This window comes from Gracilinanus agilis, chromosome 2 (genome assembly GCF_016433145.1).
Source record: "Gracilinanus agilis isolate LMUSP501 chromosome 2, AgileGrace, whole genome shotgun sequence".
Classification (NCBI taxonomy): Eukaryota; Metazoa; Chordata; class Mammalia; order Didelphimorphia; family Didelphidae; genus Gracilinanus; species Gracilinanus agilis.
In genome coordinates, this window is record NC_058131.1 from 586,618,970 (window position 1) to 586,639,031 (window position 20,062).

Sequence of the window (20,062 nt, forward strand, 5' to 3'; positions counted from 1 at the left end):
ACATTATGCTCTATTTTATTCACTGATGGAATTATCCATTTTAAAGCTTTTTGTTTTAATAAGAGGTCTGTAGTGAGAACAAATAAAGCAAGACAAATTCTGGGCCATTATGAATTCTTTGTGAAAAAAAAATTACTAATTGTCCTTGAAATTTTTGAAAAGTGAACTTTTAGTACTTTATTATAGCCATGCTATGGTGATAATGTATATAGAAATAGATTCTGACACAACAGATTCTCATTATGAGTAATTCTGGGAATGTTTCCCACAGTGTCACATTAACTTGTAAAAACTTAGCCCACAACTATACAGCCTTTTTTTTTTTTTTCAAAAATTCTTTTGAGTGTTCTTCATTTTAAGAAATAATTCATTACCTTGATTTTTTTAGGCTGTACCAGATCCAAATGAAATCAGAAGAGGCTCTTGCCTATTATGAAGAATCTTTGAGGTATACTAAAATTAGTAAAGGTAAAAAGAGTCCAGAATGTATCCCAATATTGAAGGAAATGGCAACTGTGGAACAAATCCTGGGAAATTATGACTCGGCGATTGATCATCTCATACAGGTAAAGAATAAGAACTTCCAAGTATATATCTTAAGCATAAGAGTTGAAGGCAGCTACAACATATCCAAAATAATAATAGTTATCATTTGTATAGCACTTTGAGATTTGCAAAACTCTTTCCATACAATATTTCATTTGGTCCTCATAATATTTTTGTTGTAAGGTAAGCATTATTATTATCCTCACTTTACAGATAAGGAAACTGAGGTTCAGAGACTATGGGCAACACAGCTCAAAAGTATCTGAAATAAGGGCAGCTGAGTAGCTCAGTGGATTGAGAGTCAGGCCTAGAGACGTGTGAGGCCCTAGGTTCAAATCTGGCCTCAGACACTTCCCAGCTGTGTGACCTTGGGCAAGTCACTTGACCCCCATTGCCCACCCTTACCACTCTTCCACCAAGGAGCCAATACACAGAATTTAAGGGTTTAAAAAAAATTTTTTTTTAAAATAAAGTCACTTCAAGGTAATAAAGACAGGTGGTGCAGTGACTAGATAGGATTCAAACTTAGATATTTTTGACTTTTTACTTAAAGTTCAACTTCCTCCACTACCCCACACAGTTTCAGAAATCCTAGTATGTCACTGTACATAGTAGATTCTCATTAGATGTTTATTGAATTTAATTGAGTTTAATATATATGTGTATATATATATAACTTTGTAACTACACTATACTAAAAATTATTAGATTCATAAAATTTTAGAGCATGAATGGATTTTTGGAATCTTCTACTCCAACTCTTGCATTTTATAAAGAAAATAAGGCCTAGAGTATTTTGCCCAATTATCTACAAAATAAATGCGACTGATAAATGTTGTTTAATTAAATTGATTTGAATCCCTACAATATCCAGTAAGTATACAATAGAAGATGCCTTTACTTGCCAAGGACATTTTTAGAGATTAAGATGTACAGGCATAAAAATTCCTTAGTTATTTTCCATTATAGATATTGAATTTAAATAATAAATTATATTTGCGAACAGTTTATTCTTTTGCACATTAACTTGTAGCATTGATAGTCTTGGTAATCTATAATTATACCTCTACATAATGTTATTTTTTTATTACAGGATTCCTTCATGTGTTTGAATCTTTATTATCAGACTATGCTTTAAAATAAAAATGCATTTCTCTGAGATTTTTATGTTCATGATCACAGGAAGAATAATAGGTCTAGTTATTTAAGCTGGAATACAAAATAACTGGTCACCCACAGTATGCTGAGAAACTTCCATGTACTCTACTCATCCTGCCATATTAGTATTATATTATACCACAAATAGACTACCTTCTTTACTCCTATCTCTTAATTCTTCAAGGGATGAACCCAGATTAATTCCCAAGTCTTATTCACACCTTTACCTCATTTTATGATAAATTTCAAAAAGTCTTTAAATAGCAAAATTCCCAAAATCTATATGACCATATGGTAAGAGACATTTTCAATTCAATTCACTTCAACAAATGTTTATTTCTAAAGCATCGCTTGGAAAAAGTATAATAACAATACCAAAGCAGTCCTTGTCCTCAAGGAATGTCCTACAAGAAATATGTTGTAAACATGAACCCTAATTATTTAATACTTAGTAAGGCTCCTTTTTTCTTAGAAACTCTTCACAAGATATAGAAAAGCACAATGTGGTTATTTCTTGTAAAAAAGATTCCAATCTCATAACGTCAGAGTGAATTTTACTAAATGCACATAAAGGAATATTGTTCTTTTTATTCTTTTTCCTCCTCCCTCACCCCACCTCCTGTTTTAAGACTTTTCATTCCTTCGTGGTGACAGAAATGCCCGGAGAAAAATGATCATTTTTCTCCACTGCTTAAAAACATTCCAAGATGTGTTAGTATCAAAAATGTGAAAGAGGACTGCAATAAAATGGGACCTACTGAGCTACCATGCAGAGAGCTCCTCAGCTTGGACAGCTGATAAATGAACTGGTTCAATAGCCATCAGTTTTTGCCTGGCAGGCGGTTGTGAGAAAGCTGAACAAACATGATGATTTTTGAAACTCTCCCTGACAGACTTTGGCAATAGAAATTTACTTTCCTAACCACCAAAAAAACTCATGGTGTTTCCTTTGTATATCTTGTCTTGTAGATGTGTGTGTCTTCTGAATTTAGTATGCTCTCTTTGAATGCTTTCACTTCTCTATACCTTAAAACCACTTGGGACTCCTTTCATTTTCCAATGAAGTTGTGTGCCAAAAACTAGTTAACAATTCCAAGGCAATAGGTTTTGAAAAAACATAAGAAACTTGATATTTACTTATCAGTTGTTCTATAGATAAATACTTGAGTCTGAGAAGACTGTCAGAACACAGTGAATAGTTAAGATACTTGTATATAATAAAGTAGCATAATGAATAATCAAATGAATAATCAAAATGTAAAAATGGTTCCATGATGAATTAATTCCACAAGAAATTATTTTTTCTTTAAAAGTATTGATTTATAAAGCCTTCAGAATGACTTAACTTATTAAAAACTTATAAAAGCTCTAGTACTTTCCTGTAAGTCTCTAAGCATGGCATTTTTAATTTTATTTTTTTAGCAAATGCCCAAATTGGAATGGCACCTACTAATATTGTACTATAGAAATTAAGGACAGCAGGGTTTAGTAGAGCTCTAGGAGGGGAGTCCTGAGACCTAGGTTCTAGTTCTAATGACCTTATATGCTTCAGTTCTCTAGGTCTCAATTTCCTTATGGTATTTTGAGGTATTTGTACTAAATTACCTTTAAGGTCTCTTACAACTCTTAAATTCTACATGAATCTATTATCCAAGTGTGATATCATATGTTTTTAATTTTTCTCTTAATGTACATTACTATAATATCTTCTAAGTACCTCGGTAGGAAATCAGAGGTTTTAAATCTAAATGAGCTCTGACAACTAAATCCAAGAAAAGATAAAATGTTCCCAGGTTTATATGTAGAGTATAAATGGAAAGACAAGAAGCTCTTCACTTCTCCCAGGAGGCTAAAACAATAGCCTCCTATTTGATTTTCTGCCACAGACCTCTCCTTACTATAATCTGTTGTGCCACCAAAGTGATATTCCTAAAATCTGATAGTGTCATGCATATTTCTTTTCCCCCATTCACCAGACTCTAGGGTCTCTCCATTATTTCTAGAATTAAATTTAAACTAAGTTAAATAAATTTTATCTTTATGAATTCCTCCATGAAGTTGGAAGGTGAAATGCCATGCCTTGTAGGAGGAGAAGGAAGGCCATTGCCACTGGGTTGCATAGTTTATGGGAGGAAATAAAGTGTAAAGTATCCAGGAGGTATCTGGTCTCCTTGTCCCACCACACTGCAGCCCACCCCCGTGTCTGTGAGGGGTATGTTCCTAGACTTACTGTAGACATAAGCAAACATCTACTGACCCCAGATACATGTGCTTTCTCTTATTTGTTTCTGCCCCGTGGTTGAGTGTTCTGAGGCCTCCTTACCCCACCCCACCAACAACATAGAAAAAACCCAAAAATTTTAAAAAAGCAAAATAGGAAGTAGAAAAAGTGAAAGCAAAAGAGACCTTTGCAAGTCTGCCACCAGACCTCTAGTTGTGCTTCAGAGGCAGCAAGCACTTAGCACTTCACCACAGATAACTGAAACCTTAGATAAAAGGAATAAGGGGACTCTACTGTACTGGAAAGAGAAGAGGGCCATGTGTTGAAGGACTTTGAATGCCAAATAGGATTTTATGTTTGGTCCTAGAGGTGATAAGGAACCACTAGAATTAATTGAATAGAGAGGTGACAGTCATAATTGTGCTTTATGAAGATCAATTTAATCAGAAAACTATTCTAGTGGTGATTAGGTGATGAAGAACTTCACCAGGTGGTGGCAGTATCTGAGTAAGGAAGGGGGCATACATGAGAGCTGTCCTGAAGGTAAAATTGACAAGTCTTGGCTAAAGAATAGATATGACAGGTGGAGAATAGGGGTGGAGCTAGGTTGTGAGCCTGGATGACTGGGAAGTGGTTCTGCCCTTGGCAGTAATCAGAAGTTAGGAAGAGGAACAGATTTGAGGCGGAGCTAGGTATAATGAATTCAGGTCATCTATTCTGAGTTGTCCAATACACTGGAAAGGTGAGACTAGAGGTTAGGAAAAAGGTTAGGGGCTGGTTAAGGAGATCTCAGAAACATCTGCGTAATGATCATTGAAACAATGGAGACTAATGTGATCACCAAATAAGATGATTTAAAGAGAGAAGACAGCTTAGGTCAGAGCCTTGGAATACACCCCTGAATACTGATTGTGACTTGGATGAAGATCCAGCAAAGAAGGGGTGGTCAGATGGGGAAAAGAAGAACCAGAAAAGACTAATGTCACAAAAACCTAGAGAGAAAATAATGTTGAAGATGATCAACAGTGTAAAAGCTTCCAGAGAAATCAAGAATTATGAGTACTGAGTGAATGCCATTAGATTTTGAAATTTAAAAATTATTGATAACTTTAAAGAGACCAGTTTCAGTTGAATGATGAAATCAGATCTCTGAGAATTAAGAAGAGAGTGAGATGATAGATAGGAAGTGGAAACCTGATTGCAAATGGCCTTCTCAAGGAGTTTAGTGGATAAAGGAAAGAGAATCAGGGAACAATAGCTAATGGAGATAAATGAATCAAATGAGAATTTTTTGAGAATGGTGGAGCCAGGGGTGTGGGGAAAGATAAGATAATCAAGAGAGTAAGATGATGGAGGGGGCAATCTGCTGGAGAAGATGGGATGTGTTGTGAGGAAGATTATTACTTAGTTATTAGCTTAGTATTAGTATTAGACCTAGCAGGAAGGGCTGAAGAATTCCAAGATGGAATGGGGAAGCAGGAAGTGGCTCTTGCTCTCTGAGAGGGACTCCATGGTGGTTGGGGCAAGTTGCAACTGACTTAGGAGACACCAGATTGCCAGAGATCCTGTGGAAAGACTGTTACCTACTTGTGGGAGATTTTGGTAGAGACTGCTAATCCCAACCTGAGTTGCAGGTCAACTTGAGCTGGGTCAGCTCCCAGAATCTATCCACCTGGAAGAGTACAGCAGGTGGTCCAGGAGCAGAAACACCACTGGAAAGAAGCTGGACACCATTGTGAGGATATCCACTTCAATCCTGCTTTTCCCTGGGCCCTGTCTTGATTAGGTCTTAGATTAGTGTAGATAAGTCCCTCCCTTGACCCTGTGGTTTGCCCTTAGCTTGTAAGTGTAGAATCCCTTATTCCCATCCTTTATTATTCTTTCCCTCAATTAAACTGTTATAAACTTTTGCCTTTTGCTTGCTGGTTCCATAGGCCCTTGCCTAGGTGGGCTGAGTGACTGTTGGACCTAACTGCCATTTCTGTTGACATTTAGCTCCTTGGCAGTAAACCCTGGTCTCCCAACCTTGTTTGGTCCTGTCCATCTGTCATTCCTGTCTCCCTCACCCCATTGTGAACCCACAGATTATTTAGTTAACTTCCCTGGTAATCCTCCTTTACAGTTTGGTAGATTCTGGGAGATGACCCAGCTCAAGTTGACCTGCAACTCAGGTTGGGATTAGCAGTCTCTACCAAAATCTCCTACAAGTAGGTAACAGTCTTTCCACAGGATCTCTGGCAATCTGGTGTCTCCTAAGTCAGTTGCAACTTGCCCCAACCACCATGGAGTCCCTCTCAGAGAGCAAGAGCCACTTCCTGCTTCCCTATTCCATCTTGGAATTCTCCAGCCCTTCCTGCTAGGTCTAATACTAATACTAAACTAATAACTAAGTAATAATCTTCCTTACAACAGTTGGAATGGATTTATTTGTGCCTGTAAAGAGGTTAACTTCATGAGGGAGAAGGGCTACCTCTTCTCATGACTTAGGAGTGAATAAGGAGATAGTGACAGAAGGCATCTGAGCGATATGAGAAGATCAGGAAGAGAAGAGGAAGCTCTAAGTGAAAGATTTCAGTTTTTTTCACTGCAATAGGCAAGATTTTCAGTTGAGAGATCGGGGGTGAGGGGAGCTATGGGAGATTTGAGGAGAGAAAAAAAAATTTGTAAGAGCCACTGTGGTAAGTTGGGTAGTGCATCAATTAGGAAGGTTTAAAAAGTTGCCTTGCCTCAATGGAGGCCTAGTTTAGATATGTAAATTAGTAGGTTGAAAAATTAGAAGGTTAGAGTGTTTGAGGGAATATCAGTATGTATTTTGAAGTCTTCTAGTATGAGAGCAGGAGTTGGAGAAGAGAGAAAGCCTGTGAGCAAGGCACTGAACTTATAGATTAAATATTGGATATCCGTAGATTAAATAATTAACATAATTTTATTTGGGTGGTAAATATAGATTAAATGACCTCAAAGGAAAAGAGGTTACTGAGTAACAAAGGGAGAGGGGGAGAGAGAGAGAGAGAGAGAGAGAGAGAGAGAGAGAGAGAGAGACAGAGAGCTATCATTGATTTTTCTCAGAAAACAATTTTCATTTATTTTAATAGACATTATAGCTAAAACAACAATAAAAATTGACATTGAGAGAGTGCAAAATTACTAAAGATTACTGCAAGTATCTATTTACCAATCATCATCTGAATGATTAAAAGACCTCAGGGCTTACAGCTTAATCTAATAAAAATCCCACTAGTCCAACTTCTTCATTTTATAGATTAGGAAATCGAGACTCAGAGTAGGTAAAAGACTTCCTCGAGGTAATTGACCTTTTGGAATAATAATGTTTATTATTATTGTTAATAATATAATTACCACATAGGTAGTAAATTACCAATTCATGGTGGGAACCCAGGTCTTCTGACTCCAAGTGCAGGGCTAACAGTTTATGTTTAAAAATAGATNAGAGAGAGAGAGAGAGAGAGAGAGAGAGAGAGAGAGGAGGGAGAAAGAAAGAGAGACTCTGAAAGTGGCGGTGGAGAAAAAGAAGTATTCCAACTCTCCCACCTTGACCAGTGAGTAAACCAAAGGTTATGAATGAAAGTACAAAAAAAAAAAAAAAGCACACTGGTCAGAGAAGCTGTGTCATTGGGATGATGTCAGGTCTCATTGAATGCAAAAAAATGGAAGGAATGGGATAGGAAAAAGTTTGGGATGAAAGCAAGTTTGTTACTTATGGAAAAGGCATTCCAAAGAATATAGGGAGGATTGTTTTGAGGGAGATGGGAATAAGAGCAAGAGAGTGGAATTGAGAACAGGAGTTTAAATAATGACAGACTGGGATTCAGAATCATATGAGAGTTTGGTGAGGTGAGTATTTATTTCTCATTTGTGAAGGAGGGAAGAGTGCCTAGAAGTTGTCTCCCAGGAGCAGGCTCTTGGAGAGGTGATTTTGAGAGGTGGAGTTGCAAGAGGAAGCACAGTTGAATGACATTTCCTCCTTTTCTAGCAGGCTCAGGCCAGATAACTGGTGGAAGGGGAGCCAGGAAGAAAGAGACTTGAGAATATATTGTCAAATTTGACAAATTAAGGTATCACTGATCATTTTGGAGAAAGATATAATTGAATGATAAAGTTACATGACTTCAGGAAGTAAATAAGAGGAAAGGAAATAGAGGCAATGAATGTATTTTTATTTTTATCAGAGTCCAAAAAAGGGGAAGAAAGATAAAATAACATTAGGGATACTATAGTCTAGTGAAGTTTTTTCCCCCAAATAGGAAAACCTTGGGCATGTTTGGCTACAAGGAAAGAATTAACAGCTACAGTGATAGATTGAAGGTTAAAGGAGGGGAATGACCAAAGAGGCATTCTGCTGCAGAAGACAGGAGGAGATGGTATCAAGGGTGCATTAAAAAAGAGTCCATCCTGAAGAAGAGAAGGGCCACCTCATTGTCAGAGCCTGGAGTAAAAGGAAAAGATAGTGAAAGATGATATGATGGGGTTTGAGATGTCAAAAAGCAAGGAAGATTGAGCTTATGAGAAATGGCCTCATATTTTCTAGGCAAAATATGAATAAGGTCCTCAACTGAGAGGATGAAGAGAATAGAATAGGAGGTTTGAGGAAAGAAGACAAGGTTTAGAATAGCCTCTGTGGGAAATGGGATATAGAATTAATTAGGGAGGAGTAAAATCATTGCCTTACTACATTTAGATTTTTAAAAATAAATCTGATGGAACCAATCAATTTGGGTGGATATAATTTTTGGTTGGAGTTTGTCAAAGATCAGTGGTGAAAGGACAAGGGAACAAAGGTTTTGAGAGGGGAGAGTAGAATCGAATTAGTTTACTAAGGGTCTAAATAGTAAAGAAAATCAGGTTAATGGAGGAAGTCCTAGAATGTAGTTAGGATGGTTAAGACAAAGATGAATTGAAATGATAGAATATGATCATGGAATTGAAGTACTTATGGAGATGATAAACTCAAAGATGTGACTATCCCTTCTTGTGGCTGAGGTGGGTAGACAAGGAATCTTAAGTAGGGTATGGGATCTGAGGAGATTGAGGAACTGGATTTAAACTCAAATCCAAAATATTTTGCTTTTCTAATCCCCCTAAAATCTCAAAACTAGAAACAAGGCAGAACATAACTGTGGTTTTGATAAACCACTTTTTGAGAGAAAGTACAAGCATCCAAAGTATCTACTTTTGGTGCTAACATTTCTTAACCTATGAAAGTTATCTTCCTGTTTCATCAGAGAAGCTATAATTGAGATCAGAAACATTTTCCTCAGTTTGTCTCAGGTTTCTAAAGGAAATATGGTTTGGTTTTGATCCTTATTCTGCTTTTAGAATGTCCTCTGCACACTATTACTTTTCTTTGAGTGATTTCATCTAATTGGACGAGATGTTTCCAGCTTTCTTTACTCAATTAGGAAATGGACAACTTCATGCCTCTCAGCTCAGGTTGCTTCATGGAAGGATTCCCTACAAGGAATAGAAGAGAGAGAGAATGTAGCAGTGACTGGCCTGTAAAATTATCTTGCCTTGTACACCAAAGCTAACTTCCAGCTGATTATTGCCAGGACAAGATTGAAAAACACTCAGTTTAGCAGTCACAAAGTGAGGCTGCAGAGCCAGCTAGCTAATCATGATGATGAACTCTGAACTTTAGTTTTTCCATAATTCTAAGTCACTAGACGCTGTAACCTCCTTGATATCGAGTAGAAAAAGTAGTGTTATTTGTACAGCCTAAGTTGATATCTTGAACTCCCCCAAAAGATTTCTCTCAAAGCTCACTTAATTGAAAAATAGTAGTTTCTATTGGTCAGCAGCCCTCTCTATGAATCTCCTGACTTATCAGGTTGCTGTGGGAAGTTGTTATATTGTTTGTGACTTGTTATTATTTCAATAACTAATCAGGAATGTTCAATTTAATAGATATGTTCTTCCAAAAACAAATTATTACAACTTTATAAGGTTAATATAGATTTTTCTAAAATCTCAAAAACTCAAACTTCTCAAAAACTTCTGTTATATGCCCTCCTTGATTTATCTCCAAACTTCCACTTTCCTTACCAATCCTGTATTACTGCCAAAAAGCTTCTATTAATTCAGTTATTTAAACTCTGTAATGCTTTTCAAGAGAGGAATGAATTTACATCTGTGTAGATTTATTTAAATGAGAGCATTCTCTCTCTTTTTCTATTTAATTTTTTTCACTAAGAACACAAATTCATCAATGGAAAAACAAAAATAAGCATCTCCTAAATTGCTGAACATAATCTTCTAGACTAACCAAAAACAATCACTGACTCTCACTGAATTGTAGGATAGTTCTCTTTAATCTTTCTGAATAATAAATTTTTAAAAACCTCTGGGAAATTCTAAAGATTGGGCCTGATTGCCTACTGTCAGATACAATATTTATAAAAATCCCTTTTCAAGGGTTGAATTAATGTATTGTCCCAGTCTAATTTGAAGTCAGAACCTGTATTACATGATAATGTCCATAAGCACTAGCACTTTTAAGGGAAATTACTTTTCATTTAAATTCAACAAACATCTGCTTTGGGTAAAGAACTATGCTGATGTGGGGTTCTTAGTATAAATTTAGTGTTTTTTTAAGTCATTCTAATTATAATTTTCATAAGCCTACTATAAGTCTTATAAATTTTATTTTTATGGTTGAATTTTAGGTATCTCCTTTAATAGTATAAATGAATGGCATTTGAAATACATTACATGTAAATTCAGTCCCATGAGATTATTACAGACATGAAGGGATAAATCCTTACCAAGAGTTACATCTGAGCTAGAGAAGATTTTATTCACCTTATGCTAACAATGAAATTTCTCAAGGGTTTAACATAAATTTTTCCACAGCAGTTTAGTAGGCATCTACTAAATGTTTGTTGAAATGCTTTTTAGACCTTAAAATAAGCATGCTGTTAAATTTTCCGTAAGGAGTTTATGTGAATTTTCTTGATATCTAACCTTCAGGATGACATCCCTTTTTAGACTCAATTTTCAAAGTGTTTTCACTTTTGACCAGACTATGGATAAAATTTTGACACACACATCTGAATCCAAATACCAAAATAATAGTCTCATCACTTATGTTCCTTGAGGGTAGAGTCTGTTTTTTGTTTTTGTTTTTATAGCCTTACGGTATCATAAATAGTAGGCACTGACATGCTTGTTAGATTGGATTGGATATACTCTGAACATTAAACAAATAATTGACTTGTCTGTATCTTGATGGTTCCATTCACAAAATGGGTATAATAATAGCTTACTTTTAACCAGCCTTGTATAAATGTAAATTATGACATAATATTTAAATACTTTTAGATCCTTAGAGATAACTGCCATACAGATAACCCCTGAATTGCCAAGGATTGTGTTCCAAAAGTTTGTTTTTAATTTGAATATTATATTTGAAATATTATAATAAATTTGAAAATATTTTCCTATGAATCATATTTTATAAATGGTAGCTAAGTTCATATATGGGTCAGGGCACAAGAGCCTTTTAAAATAATAATATACCCAAAAGGAGAGGTAGTTGGTTCAAATCCCACATGCTAATATAAAATATATGCTAACAGTGTGATTCTGTACAAGTCACTTAACTTATCAATGCCATAGGCAAAAGCGTTAAGACTAGAAATTATAGAACTGTTGCTCATGTGCATTGGTAAAAGTAGTTTGCTCTGGAAAGCACCTTACACAAATGAAATCACAGATGTGACCTTTAAAAAAATCCTCATGGAGTCAGGACAAACCATTTCTGAAGTAGAAATCCCCACATGTGTTTCTACAGCTTCTACTTGAAGACCTTCCTTCAATGGGATGTTCTCTACCTTGCAGGACTGATTTTTACAGAGCTTTATACAGACCTAAAATAACTTTGTCTATAACTTTAACCCACTGATCCTGGTTCTACTTTCTGGATCCAAGTGAAAAAAGCCAAATAATCTATTCAATGTCATTTCCAGTTCTCTCAACCAAAAATAGCATAATGCTGAAGTGTAAGTCTACATCAAAAGCATAGACCTTTATGGGATGATTAACATTGCAGCATGCAATTAAAAATAGAAATTTTGAAACTATAAGTCTATCCAGATCCCAAGATGATATCTGAGAAAATACAACTGCATGCTATTGAAAATTAAAAAATGAGAGGGAAAAGCATATAAAGGAATAGTAATATTGACCAGAAAATTCATAATCATATGTGCAATCATCACAGATACCTACACAAAGTCTTTGAAAATTCAACATAGAAACTTAAGCTTCCATGAACTCAGCATTACATGAATATTAAACATTATTTGTGTTGGTTGTAATTACAAACCATTTAATCCTCTCAGATGAACAAAAATATTTCTTTTAATAAACTAAGCAGTAAACTAAGATGGTTTTCAGTATTGTATATCTTTTTAAAATACATAATCTTACTGTGGGATTTTTAAACTTCCATCATGTTTCTACATATTGAGTGACTAATTTTACTGGTAATCTTAATATCATTGACTTTTTCAGCACATAATTCTCCTAGGTTTTCTGAATGTAAATAACAAAAAATAATGGCTTTAGTGCTTTTCCAAAATCTATTGATATAGGGATAACTAAGGTTTAATCAATAACTGATTTGATAATGCTATTGCTATACTATTAGCATATTTAATATACTTATTTTTGTGATTGAGAAAACATGAGTAATTCCAATTCCATTTGAGTTTTCAGGATTCAAGTTCAAAGCATTGTAAGGAAATCTGCTATTGGAAAACTTTGTTTCTGTATTTTAAGAGAAGAGATTTTAAGTTTAAGTTAAGTCACATAAAAATCTTCTTATAGAATATTAGTGTGTATATTTAAAAGTAATTTTAACAGAAGCATATCCTTTCCTTGAGGAGGAAATAAAATTAATATGTTTTATGGATTTTATCAGTTCAAATACTTGGAAAACATTCTGAGTTTTTGACATGTGTGAATGTGTGTGAATTCAATATAGTTCAACCAACAACAGAATATTGAATTGAAAGAGAGAATTTAGTTAAAACTCATCCCTTATATATTAAGGGATCATCAGAATACAAATTAAGACAATAAATAGCTCAGCAAAGTTTCAAGCTACAAAATAAATCATCAAATACTAGTAGCATTTCTACATAATAATTACAAAACCAAATAAGTAAAAATAGAAAGGGAAATCCCTTCCAAATAACTATAAAAATAATACATAAAATGTCTGGGAATCAACCTACCAAAGTACACAAAAGACTTGTATAGATTCAATTACAAAATGCTTAAAGAAATAAAGAACAGCTTAAAATAGCTAGTGGTATAGTCAGTGTTCATGGCTAGGCTATGCCAATGTAATAAAAATGACAATACTTTTTCAAAATTAATTTACACATTTAGTGCTATATCAATCAAATTACCAAGAGGATATCTTTTAGAACTTGTTAAAATAATAAACAATTCATTTGGAAAGTCAAAAGATCTAGAATATTAGGGGGAAATGGTGAAAAGAAGTAGGGATAAATGAGGAATCGCACTTCCAATAATGCAGCAGTCATCAAAATTGTTACTATTTTAAAGATAGATAGATAGATCAATTAAACAGATTAGACAGGATAGAGTCAGAAATAATAGAAAAGAGTGAGCCAGTGTTTGACAAAATGGAAAATAAATTACCTAGGAAAAAAGTCCTTCCTTATTTGATTTTTTAAAAAACTAGTTGGTAAACCAGAAAGCAGTATGGCAGAAATTAGACCAATATCTTACATCATATTCTTTAATTAAAGATCATAGCATAAAAAAAATTAAAGGAGCAACATATACTTCTCAACTCTATGAGTAGGAGATATATTCTTAACCAAACAAGATATAGAGGCAATTACAAAATATAAAATGGATAACTTTGATTACATGAAAATGAAAAACTTGTGCACTTGCAAAATTAATGTACTGAACATAAAAAGGGAAATAATCAAGTGAGAAAAAATCTTTGTTTCAGATTAAGGGTTTGGTATTCAAGATATGTCAGATACACACACACTGTTACTCATTTCCAGTAGATAAATGGTCAAAGAATGTGAACACACAGTTCTCAGAAGACTTGCAAAGTGTTCAAAACCACATAAAAGAATGCTCTGGATCACAAATAATAAAAGAACTACAAACCAAAGCAGCTCTGAGAGTTCATCTCGCACTCTGCAAATTGACAAAAATGGCAATATCCAATATTGGAAGAGCTGTGGAATGGCGTGCACATTAATACATTTTGGTGGAGCTGGGAAAATGTTTTGGAAAGTGATTTAGAGTTATATAAATAAAATAACTAAAACCTTACCCTTTGAACCAGAGACTCCATTACAGGGATTATACCTTATGGAAGGCATCGATAAGAAGAAAGTCTTCATATATGCCAGAATATTTATAGCAGTACTTTTTGTGATAGCAAAAGAATTGGAAACAAAGCCTATCCTGAGGAATGGCTAAGCAAATATTGTTTCATGAATGTAATTTAATATTACTGTCTTTTAATAAATGTTTGTAATGAATACTGAGAAGCATGGAAAGATCTATATAAACTGATGCAGTTTGAAGTGAGGAGAGTCAAGGAAACAATATTCAGTCACTACAACAATGCAACTGGAAATAACTACACATCAAAAAATCAGAAGTAAATGTAACAAAATTATAAATATTAAGCAGGCTTGGAAATAAAACATGTGAGAAGATACCCCCAACTCACACCTTCATGGAAATCAGAGGAGGAAAGATATTATACATTACATGTTTTATCAGTGGCTTTTTCAGTGTATCAGTCAGTTATGTTAATTGTTTTATGAGGGAGTAAAGGACTCCCACAGGTCCAGGAAAATCTCGGAAGCAGGACAGCAGTTCGGTGCAAATGAGACGGGCAAGAGACAGTTTGAATTTCAGCCAGGCAGGCAGACATCATGAATACTGCTCTGCTTTGCCTCGATTAAGGGTTTTTTTTTTTTTAATACGCTTTGAGATCACATAAAATCTTGGCATGGAAATCCATTCCCATCATACATCTTTTCTTAGAGACAATGTGTTTGGTATGTTTGAAATATCTCTTAGGCTACCATGGTGAGAAAGTACAGGCTTTTTCGTGGGAGACAGTTTCTCCATATTTCATTCATTGTTCTTTTATGTGTACTGTACTGAATCAGGGAGGCAGGAAACTTGGAGACTATTCTGGCCTGTTTTTGCAGGCACCTGTGTATGGGAGTGAGAGGCCCAAGTTAGAGTTTTTAAATCTTTAACATTAACTCACTATTTGCTAGTTTGTTGTGAAGTAACTTCTAGGAGAATTTCTGTATTATAACATATAAATGTGGGTTTTTTCCTAGGAGTTTATAGGGGGCTTGTGAGGATTCTAGTTATGACCTGTGATATTCCTCTATATGTTCCTGGGGCTAAATAGAGATATTGATTACAATAATAGCAATAAAAGAGAATGTTAGTGAGAAAAGAGTCACATAGGGAAATTTGAGTGGAATTACCATCCTTCTGTCACCTGCTGTGCAGAGTTCCAGAACTCATGTTAGGCTGTGCGAACATCATAAGCTTTGATGGCTTCCTACAGTTTTATCTCCAAAAATTATGATTCGTTATTTGTAATCACTCCCTGGAAGGGTGAGAAGCAGAGATACTTGGATAATGATGGAAGAAACAGAAAACATACTTAAAAACTTGTTTAAAAAAATAAAAACCCTCTATATAGTACTTCTGGCCTCATGGAGCTTATTGTCTCTTTGGTCTATACACAAATAAATCTAATATATCTTATAGAGGAGCAAATTTAAATGCTCTAAATCTAAATGCAAAAAGTTTTCCAGAAGCTATAAATAAGTAAGGACTTCATAGCAGAGGCAACATTTGAATGGAGTGTGAAAAACCAGAGTAGAAATGGTGAAAGTAAAAAGAAGTTCATTCCAAGGATAGGGAACAACTTGAATGAATGCAAGGAGGCAGGAGAGGAAGCCTGAATTGATTGCTCCCCAAAATCTCACTTTGGCTGAGTATGGAGAGATTGTGTGTGAGATAAGACTGAAAGTGATGGCACTATATTTATGGATGTCCTTGGGCACCAGGCAAAGGAGCTCATGCCTTGGTAAGGAAGAGGAAGCCCCTGCACATTTTTGTACACTGAAGATTTTTAAATCCCCAGATGGAATTAAATATACCAATCTTTACCTTATGCTATAAATGTGGCAGCTGTTACTCACACAAAAATATTTCCTGAAGACATTTATTCCAAGAAAAGCACAACTCGAATATAATTCATTTAATTTACTGCAAAATTTTTATTCTCTTATAAAGCAGGTTTTTCTTTCCCTGAAATGACAAGCAACTTGTGGTTTGACACTATAAGCTTTATTTTGGTCCTTGAAAGCATTTAGTATCAGTGATGAATTTCACATTTTTCCTGAAGACTTGCCTTCTCAGGTCAAGTAAAGTCCCATGACTAATTTGGGGGTCCTTGGATTTACCTGTTTAGTTCATAATCTTATCATCTAAATCAGTGATGGGCAAACCAAGGCCCATGGACCAGATGAAGCCCCCTGAAATGTGCCGCGAGACATCATTCTTAATCTGAGGAGTACAATGAGTAGGATACAATAAAATGAAACTTCAAAAGAGTTGCCTTAGAAACAGACTGGCAGATGAGCATTTCCTTTCCTTTGGCCCCCTCTTTAAAAAGTTTGCCCTTCACTGGTCTAAATAATAAAGGGATCTAGATCTATCTGCCTATCTTCTCTATCTGAAATACCACCAGACTATGAGATCCTATTGTGTATAACAAATAGTATATAAAATTTATTATTACCATTTGTGGGAATGATGTTAAAAACAACACTTTCAAATGGCATTTTGATGGTAGATTTGAATCAGGAAAACTTACATTCACATTTCTCATTATATAATTACTAGACTAAAATTCACTTATCTTTCTACTTAGATGTGAATGCAAAATGGGGTTAATAATAGCACCTACATCCCAGCATTGTTGTTGTGTATATGGCATGCATATGTATATATGTTAATATAATTATATTTAATATAAATAAATATATTTTATATATCTGTACATATATACATATGTATTTAGTACTTTGCAAACTTTAAATGGAAATGTTAGCCATTACTAGTAAAGGCATCCTTTATTTTAGAGGAGTTTTAAGGTCCTTTACAAGTTATTAAATTGGCTTTACATTCCTCAAATCTGGATCAGTTGGCTCAGCTGAGTGTAATACAGTGGTTATCCCAGCAATGTGGTAGAGTTGATGGATTCTTGAACCAGTCAACCAAAACCAGCAAACACTGTGGTTTAGAAAAGAACACTGTATTCAGAATTAGAAGTTAATTTTAATCCCTGCTCCTTTACATTCTTGCTTTACATTCTTGGACAAACCACATAATTTTTATGGACTTCAGATTCCTTTCTTATAAAAGGAGAGGACTGGATTAGTTAATCTCTAAAATTTCTTCCAGCTCTAAATCCTAAAATCTTATGTTCTAGGGCCATAAACTAATTCCTTACCCTATTCACTGTTCTCAAAAATATCTGTTCTTGGTCATAATGAGATAGTCTTTGAATTTATACATAATTCAATAATCATTTGGGGGGTCCAGAATTGTGATATTGTTGGTATAAGCTGAGACCTTCCCGCAAGAAAACTACCTTTACTAATGTAAATCTGCCTTTGCTTTGATACTCTAGTCTTAGATTGTTGCCTAGGGCACTGAGAGTGATTTGCCTGCCTTCCTGCAGCTAATATGTTTCAGATGCAGAACTTGAGCCCTGGTCTTCCTGACTCTGAAACCTGTTCTCTGTCCATGATACCTTTCTGATTTTCATTTTTTAACCACCTCCTCTCTTATGTGAAAATCACCAATTCACCATGATTTTGCTCACCCTAGTTATCTAACTTTGAATGCCCTTCCTCTTTTTCACTACCTTTCTACCCAGATGAGATAATTTGTCTTTTTTTCATGAAGCCTTCAAAACCACCCCAGCCGCAGTACTTTCTTTTTTCTCTTAATTTAGAGTGCTAATTAATTACTCATTGTTCCAGTGATTTTATTAATTTTAATAATTATTCAGTTGACAATCACTTGCTCCTGTGATTTCTCTTTTTCTGTTAACCTCGAGTTGTTTTCAATTCTAGTCTTATCCTGTAACTAATGTAATTTTGCTTTATTTTCTCAAGTACATTGTAATTTTTTTGAGTACAAAAATTAAGACCTAGTTTGTCAGTGTCAGAAAGACCTGGTTTCAAATCCTGCCTCACATATTTATTGACTGTGTGATGATCCACAAGTTACTTAAGGTCTCTAAGTCTTGTTTTGCTCATCTATAAAATGAGGATATCAAGTTCATATTAGATTACTTATATCAAGTGTAAAACACTTGGATAATTTTAAAGTGCTATATGAATGTTTATTATTATTATTATTATTATCATTATTATTTTGTGTTTCTTCGTTTTACCTATAGAGCCAACTGTAGTGTACTACATATAATAGATCTGCATAATAAAGAAGCAATGTAGTACAGGGGGAAAGAATGTTGGATTTAGACTCAGGAAAGCTCTGGGTTAAAATATTACCTGGCACTTAACAAGATATAAGATCAGTCAATTTGCTTAACTTCCTCTGAATCTGTTTCTTTATCTGTAAAATAACAAGGTCTGTTTAGGAGGGTCTTAAGTTCCCTCCCTCTGAAGTTCTTGCCTTTATGCTTATCTCTGTGTTGTTTTATATCTTTTAAAAGTTATGCCATATAAGCACAACTATTCCCTCTGTTCATGATGACAGGCACATCACATCATCCAGAAGCAACATTTTTCCGTGGAAGAAAAAACAAACTCGGCACTCTCAGTTGCCCATGCTGCCATTGCCTCTTCAAAAGCTGAGCATAATGGTAAGAGAAATCATTAAAAATGTAAAGGGCATGGGCATGTTGCCACACACCCTACACATATCGCTATCTAGGAAGCCATTTCCTAAGTTGATTTTTAAATGGGTTGGACAGAAAGCAAAACTTGGCTTCAGTGCAGCTGAACAGGGCAGATTTCTATGAGTCTTCTTATTGGTTGGGTGAGTTGGTATTTCTGGCAATGACATTCTGTTCTTTATCTGGGCACACTGGAGGCCCTTGATTTATAGTCCTATGTATTCTCCCTCTATCTGATTCTTTTCCTTTTAAGTAGGAGTTAATCTTCTAGGAGAATGAGAGAGACAGCTCTTAGAGCTTCCCAGAAACTCTGTGCTCAGTGTTGAACTTAAGAGGAATTTTCTTTACTTGCTAAAGGGATCTATTTTTAGAGATCATTGTATTGCAATTGACCCAGAAAATAGACTCCTTTGCTGAAATCTTGGCCTCGAAATTCCCCCTAAAAACTGAGCTTTCAGTCATGATGCAGCATCACAGTTCCAACATGTCAAGGGGTGAGAAAAGTTCCCTGTAACACACTGGCTTTTGCCCAGTCTCATGTATGGTGGTGAGGGTGTTATACTTTTGGAATTTTTGAATTTGACTGTGGGAAAGAGATATGCCCTCAGAGGGTGACCCATAATGATAGTAATAATGAATTCCAATAGCACATTTATTTGTTTGAAATTCACATGTAGAAATATGAAAACACTGAATATATTCCAAAATTTAAATAAAAACGGGATAGTATAAAAAAAGCCAGGGGCAGTGAGGTGACTTAGTGAATTTAGAGCTAGGCAAGCCTGGAGATGGGAGGTCTTGGATTCAAATTTGACTTCATACACTTCCTAACTCTGTGACCCTAGGCAAGTCACTTAACCCTTATTGCCTAACCCTTACTACACTACTGTACTTCTGCCTTGGAACTAATACACAGTATTGTTTCTAAGATAGAAGGTTTGAAATTTTTTTTAAATCCCAAACAAACTATATCCATATATGTATATGTATGTCTATAAAATAAAATCTTATACAAATAATAAATTGTTGTTAATTGGTTGATCACATGAATTAGAAAACCCAAATAAGTACCTGGGAATCTTGGCACAGAGAGAAGGGTAGGGCTAGGGTTACAGCAGAGATCTGTAGCAAAATTAGACTCCAGA

General features: G+C 35.0%; 1 protein-coding gene across 1 annotated transcript in view; it reads left to right on the top strand.

Annotated features, from left to right (window-relative positions):
• Positions 1 to 20,062, top strand: part of TTC23 (tetratricopeptide repeat domain 23) — a 92,087-nt gene that overhangs the window by 47,557 nt on the left and 24,468 nt on the right. Inside the window, exons 3-4 of the mRNA XM_044660130.1 lie at positions 389 to 566; positions 18,779 to 18,884. Coding sequence (XP_044516065.1) covers positions 389 to 566; positions 18,779 to 18,884 — 284 coding nt within the window. The remainder of the gene's footprint in view (positions 1 to 388; positions 567 to 18,778; positions 18,885 to 20,062) is intronic.